We start from the raw sequence: 17,980 nt of genomic DNA on the forward strand, positions 1-17,980 counted from the left end.
TGAACTACAAAGATACTCTTTATTTGTAACCATCAGGAGACTTTTTGTACAAGAAAAAGCACAGCTACAATGACGCTTTGCGTGGACAATTGTTCATCGTTCTCCTGTTACTAAAAGTACCGACGCTCCTCTGCATGCACGTGGCGTCAGCGTGGGATAGTCAACAACGTCACCCCAGAAAAAAATATTCCCATAGCCATAAGGAGAGAAAGTAGGCTCAATTCAATGTTGAGTGTCAGATTTCAAGAAAAACAACAAAAAAAAGAGGGCTTTTATTTTGAATCAGGAAGGATGTCGAATATGGGATGAAGTCATCTCACTTGGACTTTGGATTGTCTTTCTCTCCGCCGTCCGCCTTTTTTTGCTTTTGCTGCATGATTACAGCATCCCTTAAAACAAGAGGTGTGGTTAGGACAAAACTGTCTAAACAATGACAAAATAGTTGTTTCTCGGGGAAACCCTCTCGTACCTCTGCTTACGAGCGGCAGCCGAGAGTCCGTCCTCACTTCGCTTCCCTTTGCCGCTCTCGCTTGCCTTCTTGGCAGCCTTCTGGCGTGCCAGCTCACGCTGATTTCCCCCTGAAGAAAACACGTTGGAAATGTTAGAGTGAACCTCTCCCGTGTGTAGTTTTTTGCTTTATTTCAAAGTGATCTTATTTTATTGTCTCTCCCTTGCAATACACAAGTGAGCAAAGGCCGTGGTCCCAGGCTAGTCGGGACACAGAGTCCCACCAACATTGCCTTTCCTGGGTTACCCCCGGAGCCACATCCCGCCAGAACATGCATGGAACACCTCACCAGGGAGGCATCCAGGGGGAATCATAACTAGATGCCTGAACCACCTCATCTGGGTCCTCTTGATGCAGAGGAGCAGTGAATCAACTCTGAGCCCGACCCGAAAGACCAGGCTTCTCACTCTAGCTCAAAAGGATAGGCTGCGGAAACCGAGGAGGAAGTTCATTGTGGCCACAGTGGTACCTCTACTTACAAATATCCCTAGTAAACAAAAATTCCAGGTTACGAAACACTTCTTGGGAAAAATATTGTCTCTAGTTATGAAGGAAAATTCAAGAAACAAAATGAAAAAAAAAATACCAGCTGCATTCGCAGCCCCCAAATTCAACCAAACGTAAACATCCTGTATCTTGGTTTGTGTGGCGTAATAGAGCAGCTGTCACATTGGCTATCACTGTAGCATCTTCCTGGCATTCCATTGGCTAGGAGGGACGTCAATCTTTACCCATGATGCTTTTCGTTTCCCTTGGACACTCGACTGTCCCACGTTAGCGCACATTGGAAAAGTTCAACTTTTTTGCGTTTATTCATCTTTCTTCACTAAGGGCCCAAAGAAACTAGTGGAAATAGTGTGCATGAGTACATTTGTACATATATTTTCTCTCAGCTCTCAAACGTTTTCCTCCTCTTCTGTCCCCCGCAATACCTTTTGCTTGTCACTCACCCTTCTCTTCGCATAATTGCCCAATGCCAAAATTAAATTAACATTTGAAGAGTTTGTTTTCAAAACGAGACATAGGCATTTTTTTCAGATTTACGAAACTCGCGCCAAAATTATCCATTCGGAGCTGGATAATTTTGGCGCGAGTTTCGTAAATCTGAAAAAAATGCCTATGTCTCGTTTTGAAAACAAACTTTTCATTTTTTAAAATTATTCTTTACATAATGTACTTTGAATGTTTTTTTTTTGTCAGGGAAAACAGTGGGGACTCGGAACAGATTAGGCTATTTACATGTAAAATGTGTTTCTACTTGCGAAAAATTCACATTACAAAACGACTTCCGGAATGAATGAATTTTGTAAGTAGAGGTACTACTGTTTTTCTGAAAAGTTTGAAGCCATAATGCGGTTCACAAATGAGCTAACAGTAAGCCTGGCTTCTTGTTTTTCTTGAGTCGGAATGCTCTGTGGAACATTCTTGTACAACACGTTTGGTCATACGCAGTGTCCTGTGTTGTTTATTTAGTGTACACCACAGACACTTTGAAAGCTCACACTTGTTGAATTCTTCCTTGTTTTATGTATCAAAACCCAGTTCAGATGTTTACAAATCCCTGTCTGCACGCCATAGTCTTTCATTAACCTTCAGTAACACTGAGACTAATGTCACAATTTAGACTATTTATTTGTTGGAAAAACATTTCTAAGCTATGAACACGAAGCAAATAGGGGCAAAAAAGAAAGTAAGGGGCAATTACAGAGTTCCTCATTGGGGCGCCCGCCGTTCATAATCCCGTCAGTCTGTCGTAAAACGGAGGAATTGAGTGGCGCAGATTTTTCATGCAGACGACGTGGCAGGGAGGTGCTGTGGAGCAGCTTTACAGCTTAAACCACAACAACACAGAAACAGCTCATCACGGAAGAGCCTAATACCTAGCTTGAGTACTTTATTTGCCGATGACTTTGGGAGTCATTTTAAAATAATTATTGTGACACCAGATAATATGGAATGGCTGTGGAATGTATCGGTCGAGTTCGGTCGATTAACTACAGGACACGATTGTTAAGGCACATGAACGAATACTACGACTCTAAACGCCTTTGTTAATCGTGTTAAGTGTCTTTAAGAAACACGTGAACGCTTGTTAGGGGCAGATTTGAAAACGTCAATGCCCCGCGAAAGGACGTGACGTCTTGTCCAGCAAATAGACGGCGCCCAGACACAGCTACGCGTGCGACGGAAACAACGAACACACACCGCATGCAGTCGCAGGTGAAGTATATAATGCCTTACGGTAAGTTTATATATGTCGATACCCACTGGTCATTTTAGTAAGCGACACCTCCGTTGACCCAAATCCACAAAAACCTCAGCCTTAAGGGCCAAAGCGTCCCTCTGCGTTGCACCAGTCGTTCTCCTCTCTGTGTTGCTGGCCTGTGCTGAGCGTTAACTGCGCGTGCGCAAAACACTGGAACGCCAGAACATTCGGGGATTGCTTAGCGCATGCGCATCCAAGTAGGATGTCTCTTATTTATAATCGATCTTCTTCTTTTCCTTTCGACTTGTTCCGTTAGGAGTCGCCACAACGTGTCATCTTTTTCCATCTTAGCCTATCTCCTGCATCTTCCTCTCTAACCTCAACTGCCCTCATGTCTTCCCTCCCCACATCCATAAACCTTCTCTTTGGTCTTCCTCTCGCCCTTTTGCCTGGCAGCTCCATCCTCAGCACCCTACCACCAATATACTCACTGTCTCGCCTCTGAACATGTCCAAACCATCGAAGTCTGCTCTCTCTAACCTTGTCTCCAAAACATTCAACTTTGGCTGTCCCTCTAATGAGCTCATTTCTAATCCTATCCAACCTCCTCACTCCGAGCAAGAACCTCAACATCTTCATTTCTGCTACCTCCAGTTCTGCTTCCTGTTGTTTCTTCAGTGCCACCGTCTCTAATCCGTACATCATGGCCGGCCTCACCACTGTTTTGTAAACTTTGCCCTTCATCCAAGCAGAGACTCTTCTGTCACATAACACACCAGACACCTTCCGCCAGCTGTTCCAACCTGCTTGGACCCGTTTATTCACTTCCTTACCACATTCACCATTGCTCTGATTGTTGACCCTAAATATTTGAAGTCCTCCACCCTCGCTATCTCTTCTCCCTGGAGATTCACTCTTCCCCCTCCGCCCCTCTCATTCATGCACATATATTCCGTTTTACTTCGGATAATCTTCATTCCTCTCCTTTCCAGTGCATGTCTCCATCTTTCTAATTGTTCCTCTGCATGCTCCCTGCTTTCACTGCATATCACAATATCATCTGCGAACATCATGGTCCAGTCTAACCTCATCTGTCACCCTATCCATTACCACTGCAAACAGGAAGGGGCTCAGAGCTGATCCCTGATGCAGTCCCACCTCCACCTTAAATTCCTCTGTCACACCTAAGGCACACCTCACCATTGTTCTGCTGCCATCATACATGTCCTGTACTATTTTAACATACTTCTCTGCCACACCAGACCTACGCATGCAGTACCACAGTTCCTCCTGTGGTACTCTGTCAAAGGCTTTTTCTAGATCCACAAAGACACAATGTAGCTCCTTCTGACCTTCTCTGTACTTTCCCACTACTATCCTCACGGCAAATAATCCATCTGTGGTACTCTTTCTCGGCATGAAACCATACTGTTGCTCGCAGATACTTTCTTCTGTCCTGAGTCTAGCCTCCTCTACTCTTTCCCAATACTTCATTGTGTTGCTCATCAACTTTATTCCTCTATAATTCCCACAGCTCTGAACATCGCCTTTGTTCTTAAAAATGGGAACTAGAACACTTTTCCTCCATTCTTCAGGCATCTTTTCGCTTGCTAGTTTTCTGTTGAATAAGTTGGTCAAAAACTCCACAGCCCTCTCTCCAATATTTTTAAAAACGGTGCACAGACCCTTTCACGTGGTGATTCGGCTTCAACTTCTGGTCAGGGCAAACATTGTGTAGTATTTCACATGAACGTTGACATCCTTTGCTATCCTTACAATTGTACATTGTGAAACATATGATTGGAATGTGTTAGATTTAGCTTTTTTGGTGTCAATATGGGTCATTCTTGTTGCGCTGTTGGCTGTCAAAACCGTGCAGACAGTCGCAAAGAAGTGACTTTTTCACCCATGTATTTCAGTTTAACTTTCTTTATTAATTATTATAATTATGAATGTGGAAAATATACCATTACAATATTATGAAGGTCAATATATCTTTTAAACCTTCCTGGGCATGCTGCAAATGTTTAGATTATATTCATGTCTCTAGGGATCCAAAACATCCCAAGTACTGTATATAGATTTATTGTACCGTTTTCCATAAGAATGTGTGTATTGTTTACCATGCTTTTTGCCCTGACCGGAAGTCAGAGTCTGTTAAACCATGGCAGAACCAACGTCGGATGCAGAGTGCGCAGTCTAGTTTTTATCTACGTCATTGTTTATAATCCTACTCTAAACACTGTGTGATTATTTTATTCATTGTTTAAATTACACGTAATCACCTGTGAAACCGCATGTATATACTTGCATTTTTATTCACCTTAATACACGCTTATGCACTTATGCACGATGCACTTTTTGTAGCCGATACGATCCCAATACTTTTTCTTCCATTTTTATCCGTGCAGATGTTAAAGGGGGAAGTCAGAAAGGCACTACAAAGGATGAAAAATGGAAAGGCAGTTGGTCCTGATGACATACCGGTAGAGGTATGGAAGCAATTTGGAGAGATGGCTGTGGAGTTTTTGACCAACTTATTCAACAGAATACTAGCGGGCGAAAAGATGCCTGAAGAATGGAGGAAAAGTGTTCTAGTTCCCATTTTTAAGAACAAAGGGGATGTTCAGAGCTGTGGGAACTATAGAGGAATAAAGTTGATGAGCCACACAATGAAGTTATGGGAAAGAGTAGTGGAGGCTAGACTCAGGACAGAAGTAAGTATCTGCGAGCAACAGTATGGTTTCATGCCTAGAAAGAGTACCACAGATGCATTATTTGCCTTGAGGATGCTCGTGGAAAAGTACAGAGAAGGTCAGAAGGAGCTACATTGTGTCTTTGTGGATCTAGAGAAAGCCTATGACAGAGTACCAAGAGAGGAACTGTGGTACTGCATGCGTAAGTCTGGTGTGGCAGAGAAGTATGTTAAAATAGTACAGGACATGTATGATGGCAGCAGAACAATGGTGAGGTGTGCCTTAGGTGTGACAGAGGAATTTAAGGTGGAGGTGGGACTGCATCAGGGATCAGCTCTGAGCCCCTTCCTGTTTGCAGTGGTAATGGATAGGCTGACAGATGAGGTTAGACTGGAATCCCCTTGGACCATGATGTTCGCAGATGATATTGTGATATGCAGTGAAAGCAGGGAGCATGCAGAGGAACAATTGGAAAGATGGAGACATGCACTGGAAAGGAGAGGAATGAAGATTAGCCGAAGTAAAACAGAATATATGTGCGTGAATGAGAAAAGTAGAGGGGGAAGAGTGAGGCTACAGGGAGAAGAGATAGCGAGGGTGGATGACTTCAAATACTTGGGGTCAACAATACAGAGCAATGGAGAGTGTGGTCAGGAAGTGAAGAAACGGGTCCAAGCAGGTTGGAACAGCTGGCGAAAGGTGTCTGGTGTGTTATGTGACAGAAGAGTCTCTGCTAGGATGAAGGGCAAAGTTTACAAAACAGTGGTGAGGCCGGCCATGATGTACGGATTAGAGACAGTGGCACTGAAGAAACAACAGGAAGCTGAACTGGAGGTGGCAGAAATGAAGATGTTGAGGTTCTCGCTCGGAGTGACCAGGTTGGATAGGATTAGAAATGAGCTCATTCGAGGGACAGCCAAAGCTGGATGTTTTGGAGACAAGATTCGAGAGAGCAGACTTCGATGGTTTGGACATGTTCAGAGGCGAGACAGTGAGTATATTGGTAGAAGGATGCTGGATGGAAGGATGGAGCTCCCAGGCAAAAGAGCGAGAGGAAGACCAAAGAGAAGGTTTATGGATGTGGTGAGGGAAGACATGAGGGCAGTTGGGGTTAGAGAGGAAGATGCAGGAGATAGGCTAAGATGGCAAAAGATGACACGCTGTGGCGACCCCTAACGGGACAAGCCGAAAGGAAAAGAAGAAGAAGATGTTAAACATTTCTTGTAGGCCTTTTTTTTCTGTCAAAATATTATTACACTTTTAGGAAAATCAAATGACAAATGTTTGCCATCAGACCACATTTATTATAGTACATAATAAAAGAAAAAAGTGAAATAAATATAAATGAAACTGTCACGTAAAGATAATTTGTTACCTTTATGTAATACTATTTTTATTTTACTGCCACAACTTTTCAACTTAAGTAAATTGAACTTTTTGACATGAAAAACAGAATGAATTAAATCCTATCTGTAACGCTTTTGCCTCCTATCCACGTAGAACTAACTAAAGATTTTATTCCCGTTTTAATCAAGTCCTCATGTGACTGGTGGTCACGTCACTCAAACAGGTCAGGGGTTCAGCAAGGGAAGTCACAACTGTTGCAGCTCCAGTGTCCAAGGTTGACGCTTGAGGCTCATGAACAGAAGAATTCGAGGAGTCGTCGTTTATGCTAACGGTATGGTGGGTCGCGTTGTCATCCAAACACACATCCAAAGGTAGAAACTTCACCTGAAGGAGCAAGTTGCGGTGCACCACACGCTCATGGCCATCCCAATTCCTGATCCTGTACACATGAAGAGCAGGCTTAGAGTCCACAACTGTATAGATGATAAGTTCCCATTTGTCAGAAAATTTCCGTTTGCCACGGATTCCCTTGTTTCCCACCAGCACCTGGTCCCCAAGCATAAGAGGCACTACTTTTGTCCTTTTGTTGTACTGGTCAGACTGATGTTTTTGCTCCACTGCGCAGATCGTCCACAAGAGTCTTCACATAGGCATCATACATAAGGTCGGAACATGAGGTCAACATGTAGTCTGGGAACCTAGCTGGACATCAGATCGAAAGGCGCAAACCCTGTGGTTGCATATGCAAAAGTAATGGAATGGATCATCTGCGGCTCGTTATGCTTCGCCCTTGGGGGAAAGGATCTCAACATATTGCCAAGGCTACTGTTAAATCTCTCTGTTGACCGGTTCCCCATAGGATGTTAGGGTGACATCCAGGAGCTTTGCAGTCAACTCGCTCCGTGGTCTGAGTATATACGTTGATGAAAGCCATGCACGCAGAAGACTTCATTCCATTCCTTCTTAGCTGACGTCTTAGCACTTTGGCCTCTGACAGGAGGGACAAGACGTCGCCGTGCGTCAAAAAACTTTCAACAGCATCTGTGACAGGTCGGCCGTCCAATGACTGGGGCAGGTAGGTCAAACGGAAAGCGTCCTGAACCCCGTAATCCATCGCAGACCTGTTCCGGCAGCTCGGAATATGGCTGAAACAATAGGATGTATGTGAAGGGATTATTGTCAAGTCAGAACTGTGAATTTATCGCAAACTGCCCATTTCAAAGGCAAAAATTCAAGCCTGTATGCAGGGTATCTCAAAATCTGGGTGTGCCAGTACCACACAGTCAAGGAGAGCACCCTTGAGTCCCTCAAACGCCTCCTCACATAGTTAAACTTGTTCAGGAATTTACATTACTTGGCTATATTTACTCAGGAGTAAAGCCGTTGACGGTATTTGACCAGCAGGGGGAATCCTTTGACAACACAATGCAAATTCCGTTGTAAAATTAGCTCGTAAAAGAGCGTATATCTTCAAATACATTAATGGCATGGATAACCCAAAAAAAAAAAATCTATTTCATTTCAAATAAATCGGAGAATCAGCAATGTGGTGACTTACAGCATAATTATTAATTATATGTAAGTCAACGTTGAACAACAGGTGAGTTTGAGGAACTTTTTTCCTTTCAGCTTGGGCCCGGATCCCCAGTAAATTATTGATCTCTGAACCTTGCGAGTCAATGTCTTTTCCAGCATCACTTTCCTGCAGATGTGTCACAATAAGAGCATGATTGAGAAACAAACCGTGTATGCCGACTGAAACGCCTCAGGGCTCATAATTAAAGAAGAATAATTAATAAAGAATTGGTGCCGCAATAGTTGCCCTCTATAATTTTTTAGTTATGTTTGAGGAAAATAATCCTTGCTCTATAAATGTTAGAGTATCTTTTCAAAAGAAATTTTATTTTCCACAGACCCCTTGCAATTACACCACACACACAACTCTACCCTGTTAGGGGTTGCCACAGCATGTCATCTTTTTCCATCTCAGCATATCTCGTGCATCTTCCTCTCTAACCCCAACTGCCCTCATGTCTTCCCTCACATCTCTCTCTCGAATCTAGTCTCCAAAACATCCAACTTTCGCTGTCCCTAAGTTCTGCTACCTCCTGTTGTCTCTCCGGCGCCACCGTCTCTAATCCGTACATCATGGCCGGGCTCACCACTGTTTTATAAACTTTGCCCTTCATCCTGGCGGGTACTCTTCTGTCACATAGAACACCAGACACCTTCCGCCAACTGTTCCAACCTGCTTGGACCTGTTTCTTCAGTTCCTTACCTCACCATTGCTCTGGCTCGTTGACCCCAAGTATTTGAAGTCGTCCACCCTCGCTATCTCTTCTCCCTGTAGCCTCACTCTTCCCCCTCTACTTTTCTCATTCACGCACATGTATTCTGTTTTACTTCGGCTAATCTTCATTCCTCTCCTTTCCAGTGCATGGCTCCATCGTTCTAATTGCTCCTCCACCTGCTCCCCGCTTTCACTGCACATCACAATATCATCTGCAAATTGGTGAACACTCATGTGTTTGGCACAGTTTTACGCCGGATGCCCTTCCTGACACAACCCTCTGCATTTATCCAGGCTTGGGACCGGTCTACAGTTTGCACTGGTTTGTGCCCTCCATAGGGCTGCAGATGGTCAAATAAAGACAATCAAATACACAAGTCAACACACAAGGTATACAATTCACATACAACCTAGGCTAAATTAAAGTAAGGGTCCAAACATGTGAAGATAGAAGAAAAAGAGCGATAAAAGAGATTCAAATCACAATGTCCCTGCAGTGTTTCACACAGGTGTGAAGAAAGTTAAAGTTGAGGGTTGTGTCCACTTGTCCAGCGTCCTCTAAGTCCTCACGGTCCTTGTTGTAGTCTTCCTCCTTGTTGTCAAAAGTAGGCCTCGCTAGCGTTAGCTCGTCGCTAGCCTTAGATCATCGTTGGATATATAATTTCACCCTCAATGGGTGTGTTACGATCTCAGAAATGAGCAAAGCCGCCCCCTGGTTGCAAGATTAGAGGATAGTAGGGGTGAGGATTTGCATTTTGGGAAGGTAAAAGCAGCTCAGAGGGAGCGCCTCACAGACCCCAGGTGTCTGGAGACCCTAGTTTGAGAATCAGTCCTCTCACCAGTCCATATGTGGTTTTTCTTTATTGTTCCCTGCAGTTGGCTGGCGCTTCTTCCCGCTAACTTCTGGAATGATTGTCTTACAATTCCAATACACGTTGCCAAGTGCTGCCAGTTTTTTTTTTTCCACGTTTCTGTTGGCCCAGTATTACTTTATTACTGCACTAGCTGTGGCTTCATCACTCGATTGTATTTGCAAAACTGTTTTTGATTAATGCTGACCACTGTGGTGGTTGAGAACTCCGCACCATTTACACGCTTGTCATTAACTCACAATTATCACACTGCTATAGTCACATTAAATTCCTAATTGCTTTGGTGACTGAATTATTTGCACAGTTGTCGTTGTGTCAGCATTACCACATTGCTGGCACGCTTTCATTGCTGACTTATTGCTGACTCTCCCGCACTTGTCTTTTTTTTATGTCATAAATGTGTATTCTGTTGAAGACTAGTGGTTGTTTGGTATCATACTAAAGTGGCTCCAACTACCAGAGACAAATTCATTGTGTGTTTCGGTATATTTTGTCATGAGCAAGGCTTGGCCACTGCTCTGGGCGGTGACACCTGTCACCAGTCACAGATGTTTCAGATTGGGACTGTAATTAGACAGGCATTTAAGTTGGAGTTTTTGTCACTGGTATTTGCCAGTTCGTTGCTTTGTGTTAATGAGTTGCATTCACTGCCTGTGGGACTCTCTGGTTCTACGCGTAATTTAGAGTAACCCTAGTCACAGCGATTCTGTGCCCTTTTGTTCGGTCCCGTCCTGTTGAGTGTGTTAGTTTGCCACATAGTCGTCAGACCTTGCTGAATGTGTTTTGGGTCCCGACTAGCCTAGCGTTTCTGTGGCTCTGCCTTGCTGGACTGCTACACCGTGTATGACCCAGTTTCCAGTATAAACCACATTAAGCATTATGCCTCTGCCCCCGCACTGGAGGTTCGTGACATATTCGGTCATTAAGGATGATCCTGATTCTAACCAGTCAATGGCGTACTCCCCCTCAACTTCAACCAACCAGAGGATATTTGTGATACCCTTATGTGGCGGCATCACAAAAAACACCACCCAAAATATCATCACAGACAGGCTTTGTCCATGTTTTCTCAACCCGTGATTCCAAAACATGGTGCCCCCGGAAATTATCCAATTTTAGCTTTGCTTTTAGTTTTATTTTTCCATAATTTTTTTTTCATTAATAACACATTAATTACACTTGGAGTCCCCCGTAGCTCAGTAGTTCGAGCATTAGTTTGGTAAACCAGGGGTCGTGAGTTTGTGACTCGCAAGGGCCTCTACTCCCCAAGAGGGGTTGCATCACGAAGGGCATCCGGCATAAAAACTGTGCCAAACAAATATGAGCGTTCATCTGAGATGTCACGCTGTGGCAACTCCTAAGCCGAAAGAATTTTACTTACACATTAATTACTCTTCTATCTCTGCCAGTGACGTATCGTGAAAGGCGGAAAAGTTAGATGGCAGAAGGTACAATAAAACGTGTATCCACCTGGTGCCATTCATATATTCGTTTTTTGCCAGTATAACAGCTTTGTGTTCAATAAAAGAGGCACAGATTTCACAGTAAGTCAACTTGTGAGGAAACTGAGAGGAGATCATCATTTTTTCAGTCGTCATACTTTTTGTGACAATTTTGTTTGGTTGGTGTGAAGTGACTTTTTTTTTTTTCTAACGTGAAATGGGTGCTTTGGCTCAGTAAAGGTAGGGAAACATTGTCCAACAGCGTACTTGCAGCTGCCCAGAACTGAAATTCTCATATAACCTCAAATAAACCCTTTGAAAACATTTAAACTGCAGTTTGCGTGTAATTTTAGCAAAGTTGACTGTCACGAGAGGGGAAAGTCCACCACAGGTCCAGCGTGTTCTTGTTAATTAAACATTGAAACGGGTTGCTGTTTGCGTGCTGGAGCATGAACAAAGTTAGCGGCACGTAGTGAAGTGTGCCAAACACTGTGGTCCAACTTATTAGGCGCTTGGCGACGCAGGATGTCTGCCTCCGACTAATTTTGCTCCTTGACGGCTGCTCGTGACCTTGGCCTGTTTTGCATCAACCAGACTACCTTGTACTCCGAATACAATAAGTGTCACCTGGTCATTTTGACAACATTGACTCCAGATTGTCATGTCATTATCCAAGCCGCTTATCCTCACAGTGGTTGCGGGAAAGTTGGAGCCTATCCCAGCTAGCTTCGGGCAAAAGGCAGACTACACACTGAACTGATCGCCAGTCAGTCGCGAGGCAGATACCGACACCATCACTGAGTGGGAATCGATCTCATGGTGCCTGCACCAAAGGCAGGAGTGTGTACCGCTGTACCATTAGTGACTCTCCTCCTCCAGATTGTAATTGCTAATCAATCTCTGCCACTTCACCGTTGAGCATTGCACTCGCCCCTTGTTGACCAAGATTCCTTTAGTGCTTGAAAATAAATGAACACCTGCCTTTCCACGGTTTAATATTGATTATTATCCATCCATCCATACATTTTCTTTGCCGCTTATTCTCACAGGGCTCGCGGGGAGTGCTGAAGCCTATCCCAGCTGTCAACAGGCAGGAGGCGGGGTACACCCTGAACTGGTTGCCAGCCGTGACACAGATACTGATTATCAAATAAATAAATTGATAATGATTATGAAATTATTGTTGTGGTTGTAGAATATGTTTCGTCTCTCATCGGAACAGCCTTCATAGTTCATGCAACAGGCTAAATAGGACAGCATTAGCTTTGTTTTTTGGCAACTATTTATCTTCCAAGTGCAGCACGTTGGTTAAGCTGGTAAAGCGTTAGCCTCACAGTTCTGAGGACTGAGACGGGTTCAATCCCGGACCTCCCTGTGTGGAGTTGGCATGTTCTCCCCGTGCCTGCATGAGTTTTCTGCAGGCATTCCGATTTCCTCCCACATCCCAAAAACATGCAACATTATTTAGACATTAGATACACTAGATTGCCCTGAGGTGTGATTGTGAGTGTGGCTTTTTCTCTCCATGTGCCCTGCGATTGGCTGGCAACCAGTTCAGGGTGTACCCTGCCTCCTGCTCATTGACAGCTGGGATAGGCTCCAGCACTTGTGAGGATAAGCGGCTAAGAAAATGGATGGATGGATGTCTTCCAAGTTAGAAACACGCTCCAAACTGTGAATGGTGTCACTCTTTTGGGTTCAAGAGGGGCTTCCGCCAGTCAACAACAGTTGTTGCGAGTAAAGTCCCTATTTGGTTAATTTTGTTCAGGCTGTATTTTTTTTTCTGTTTGACATGAAATCACATACACAAAAAAATTATATTTGGCCAATTAGGATGACCAAAATCATTTTTATTTGCTAAATTCCAGAATGATTGAGAGGCTTGTTTTGTGAGTGTCTTCAAAGTCAGACATTTTAAAGGCAGCTTTTGAGATAATGTCACATCCCATAAGTTGTTGTTGTGGCGTAGCAACATTTCGGCTTCCTGAACTCGTTCTATCGCACTTAAATGTTACAGTTGTCCACAGCGTCCATGTTCAAATGTCAATAAAGTTTTGCTTTGTTTCATGGTCATTCCAGTCATTTAATGTACTTAGTGACTAAGGAAAACTAGGTGTGACCCATACACTGTTTTATACTGAAGAAAAACAGGAGTACTGACTTTTGAATAAATAGTGGGAGGAGTGTGGAAGGTGGAATCTTTAAAGTTCAGGTTTGTGATTGAGAGGGAATGGGATTCATCTTTTCTGGAAGTGGGAGGGGGTAGAATTATTTCTTTCAAAACTCACTCGGGTTTGGCAGCAAATGACAACAATCTCTGTGGGCGAGGTAGAAAGTGTGAGTCTACATGCAGTTTAGACATCTTGCAACTTCCACTGACATCCACGTCTTAACTTACTCAACATGCAAAGATCTAAACAGAGTCTAAATGTGTCACTTATTATGCTTCTTTGACACCACTGATTACGTTCCTATTATCCAGCGTTTTGAAGACATCTGGAGTGGCTGTTGGCCACAATTGCCACTTACTTGGCCCATTTCTATTATTACAGCGTGCAGTCAGTCATCGAGCTATGCCTACAACCTTCCCTAAGGTCTAATGTGTTTTGAGTTATTTGGGATGGTGTCTCTGCCATGTGCTGCACTCCCATGTACCTGACTCGTCTACCATCCCGAGTCTGCCCACCAGCGCGAATAGATAGGAGCCACCAACGCGGCTGCGGTTCAGCTGGTTTGTGAACCTTCAACCTCAGAGTGTTTGGAGGAGGAGGGGAAAAAAATCATTCAGGGTGACCGGTGAGTTGTGCTTCAGAGTGCGTCATGGGCGACCACATTTCCTCCATTGACCCACTCAATTTCAGCGGGGGCCAGAAGAGGGGAAAACTGTCCTTGAGCTCCTGACGCAGGGACTGGTAGATGTGCTGGGGCTCAGAGGCTGTATGGCCACCACACCGCGTCTCTCTGCAGCTTGTGCGTATGCTTCACTCCGAGCAAGCTGGGAGGGAAGCCATGCATTTGACTGACAGCTGGGATGTGTTTTTGCTGACACCCCCACAGCGCCTGATGCCTAATACTGTTATTTCTTCACATCTTTGTACCTTGAGTTCATACTGTATACTTGGCAGTTTTTGTATTCATTGAACTTTGGCAGACTTGTTAACGTTCTTTTCTATGGTGTGTCACATTTACAAGACATGTTTTTGGTCCATCAACAGGCCCTCTAACTGATCTAAAATGTCAAAAATAGCATAGTCCCTTTGACGATCCAATGTTAAAAGCCTGAAAAAAACATGCAATTTTTCTTTCTCTTAATTTTTGACATTTTTGTTTGGCGGTGTGCCATGACATTTTTTTCTACCCAGCCATGCATTTTCTTAGCCGCTTATCCTCACAAGGGTCGCGGGAGTGCTTGGGCCAATCCCAGTTTTCATCAGGCAGGAGGCGGGGTACACACTGAAATGGTTGCCAGCCAATCACAGGGCACATGGAGACAGACAACAGTCACACTCACAATCACACCTAGGGGCAATTTAGAGTGTCTAATTAATATTTCATGTTTTGGGGATGTGGGAGGAAACCGGTGTGCCTGGAGAAAACCCACACAGGCACATGGAGAACATGCAAACTCCACACAGGGAGGCCCGGGATTGAACCCAGAACTGTGAGTCCAATGCTTTCCAGCTGCTACACCAGGCTGCCCACATTTTTTCCTGGTGTAAAATAAAACATGCCTGAGCGCAATAAAGGTTTGGAAAGCCTATTTTAAAATCTGTTTTCATCCTTGATAGCTTATTATATGGACATGGACACCTGGGAAAAGATTAAAATTGTGACGGGAAAAAAAATCAAAAATCAACACTTTTTTTAAAATTTGTCTTTCTTCCACTTCATCTGAGTTTTTTTTCTCCGTCCACTGCTGAGGGCTTGGCATGTTGTCTGTATTTTGTATTATGCCAACCCAGTGTTTCACATCCCAGGCCTTTGTTCTCATCACTAAGGAACAACATATCCCTAACGTCGTCGTCATTGTGTAAAAGAGCAATAAAAGTAGGCTAATGTGTTAACAGGAAATAGGTCGCATTCTGAGATTTTTCTGCGCCCGAGTCAACACAGCAAATAACGTGACCCTCTGTTCTACTTTCCCATGAACATCTAAGAATCATTTCTTCCCCCGTCGATGGGCGTAACTCGGGTCGTGTTATTGGATTAAAACCATGAATGTTATGCTTGGAAGAAGAGTGAGGAGATAATCGATTCAGACAAAAATGACCCGAGCCCAAATCATAGGAATATTCTTTGACTTTTTTTTTTTTTTAAGCTGCGATCTAACTGCTGAGGGCACACGTCCCCCTTGATTAAAGTTATTTTGGGACAAAAGAAGACAAGAGCGTCATTTCTCCTGCTGTGCAGATGTTGCACCGGCTGACCTCATGTCTTGGAAGCAAAAGGCCCATCCAGCAGGAGGCTGGCTTTAATCTCATACGCGCCGAGCAATGAAAAAATGAGTCAGATAAGAGCCACGTGAAAAATACACAAAACAGTGGAAACTATGGTGGAATATAATCCATTTCATGATGGATCTAGAAACCATTTTTGTCATTATGGAAACAAAAACAACAAAAAAAAGGTCTTCATAAAAGCATTTAAAACTTAACAGCTGGTTCTGAATAAAGTTTGTAACATTCTTAAATATCCTTAAAAAATTACCCTCTGCATAGCATAAATGATTTTAAGAAAGCTGTATTAAAGCATGGAAAATGCAGGAGATTCCGTTATATTTTCAAGTTGCTAATGAGTGAAAACGTTTGACAAGGAGCCGACTGCTAACGAACAGCAGCAAAATATCCCTGGCCAAAATTAAACAAATCTCAAGTTAAAGTGCCATTTTAATAACTACATTATCTTGATATGATTTCTGTGTGGTAGTTGAAAAGTAGGATTACGTCATTGGGTAGAAGTTCTTCAGTGGTATGAAAATACTTTTTTGCACAGTTTTGACAAAATCACGCTCATCAACACTGCTGAGTGGGTTCTTTTTTCCCCACTTAAAAAAAAAAAAGAATTTACTTTCCATCACTCCTAACTACTTCTTCTTTACCTTTCGGCTTGTCCCGATAGGGGTCGCCACAGTGTGTCATCATTTTCCATCTAAGCCTACTATATCTCGTGCATCTTCCTCTCTAACACCCGCTGTCCTGATGTCTTCCCTCACAACATCCATCAACCTTTTCTTTGGTCTTCCTCTCGCTCTTTTGCCTGGCAGCTCCATCCTCAGCACCTATCTACCAATATAGTCACTCTCTCACCTCTGAACACGTCCAAACCATCGAAGTCTGCTGTCTTGAACCTTCTCTCCAAAACATCCAGCCTTTGGTTGTCCCTCGAATGAGATCATTTCTAATCCTATCCAACCTGTTCACTCCAAGCGAGAACCTCAGCATCTTCATTTCTGCTACCTCCAGTTCTGCTTCCTGTTGTCTCTTAAGTGCCACCGTCTCTAATCCGTACATCATGGCCAGCCTCATCAATGTTTTATAAACTTTGCCCTTCATCCTCGCGGAGACTCTTCTGTTACATAGAACACCAGACACCTTCCGCCAACTGTTCCACCCCGCTTGGATCCGTTTCTTCACTTCCTTAGCACACTCTCCATTACTCTGTATTGTTGATACGAAGTATTTGAAGTCGTCCACCCTCGCTATCTCTTCTCCCTGGAGCTTCCCTCTTCCCCCACTGCCCCTCTCATTCACGCACATATATTCTGTTTTACTTCGGCTAATTTTGATTCCTCTCCTTTCCAGTGTGTGCCTCCATCTTTCTAATTGTTCCTCTGACTGCTCCCTGCTTTTACTGCATATCACAATATCCTCTGCGAACATCATGGTCCAAGGGGATTCCAGTCTAACCTCATCTGTCAGCCTATCCATTACCACAGCAAACAGGAAGGGCCTCAGAACTGATCCCTGGTGCAGTCCCACCTCCACCTTAAATTTTTCAGACACACCTGCAGAACATTTCACCGCTCTTCTGCTGCCCTTATACATGTCCTGTGCTATTCTAACATATTTCTCTGCCACACCGGACTGCCGCATGCAGTACCACAGTTCCTCTCGTGGTACTCTGTCAAAGGCTTTCTCTAGATCCACAAAAACACAATGTAGCTCCTTCTGACCTTCTCTGTACTTTTCAATTTCCCATCACTCCTAACAATGCTGTTTCATCGAATTCCTCCAATAAAGTAGCCAAGCTAAGACACATGTATCAATGGAACCAGAGTACCAGGAAATTGTGCCCTGACAAAAGTTCCGTGTTGTTTGGAACAGAAAATGCATATTTTTTTCCTAATCAATTTATTTGTAATTAATCACAATACATGTTACAGACCCCCCTCTTTGATGAAACAATATTTTTAAAGCACTACTGTTGGAAGTGACATACGAGTGCAAAAACAACTTGAACTTGCATCGCACGTTTTAACTTTACGGTCGCATAGTTTGGCAAACATTAGATATTTAGAAATTGTACAAAGGTACTCAACTGTTAAGTTTTCATAGTGTAGAAAATATTTTTAACATATTATCTGAGCATGAACATACTATCGACGTATGACTTCGTATCT

At 43.5% G+C, this 17,980-nt stretch overlaps 1 protein-coding gene and 1 long non-coding RNA gene across 2 annotated transcripts in view; one reads left to right on the forward strand and one right to left on the reverse strand.

The window, feature by feature from the left end:
- Positions 1 to 2,935, reverse strand: serf2b (small EDRK-rich factor 2b). Its single transcript, XM_061814512.1, has 3 exons — positions 2,777 to 2,935; positions 470 to 578; positions 1 to 389 (listed from the first exon to the last, which is right to left on the reverse strand). Exons 1-3 carry the CDS (start codon positions 2,781 to 2,783, stop codon positions 317 to 319), a joined length of 189 nt encoding a protein of 62 aa, XP_061670496.1. The 5' UTR covers positions 2,784 to 2,935; the 3' UTR covers positions 1 to 316.
- Positions 1,638 to 17,980, forward strand: part of LOC133498088 (uncharacterized) — a 26,868-nt gene continuing 10,525 nt past the window's right edge. Inside the window, exon 1 of the long non-coding RNA XR_009794184.1 lies at positions 1,638 to 2,750. This is a non-coding gene — a long non-coding RNA (uncharacterized LOC133498088). The remainder of the gene's footprint in view (positions 2,751 to 17,980) is intronic.

This window comes from Syngnathoides biaculeatus, chromosome 3, assembly GCF_019802595.1.
Source record: "Syngnathoides biaculeatus isolate LvHL_M chromosome 3, ASM1980259v1, whole genome shotgun sequence".
NCBI classification, from domain to species: Eukaryota; Metazoa; Chordata; class Actinopteri; order Syngnathiformes; family Syngnathidae; genus Syngnathoides; species Syngnathoides biaculeatus.

Bases quoted from the DNA above. Each gene is read 5' to 3' on its own strand.
- serf2b (XM_061814512.1), bottom strand. The intron at 390-469 runs GTACGAGAGGGT...TCTTGTTTTAAG, and splicing joins GCTGCCGCTCGTAAGCAGAG to GGATGCTGTAATCATGCAGC.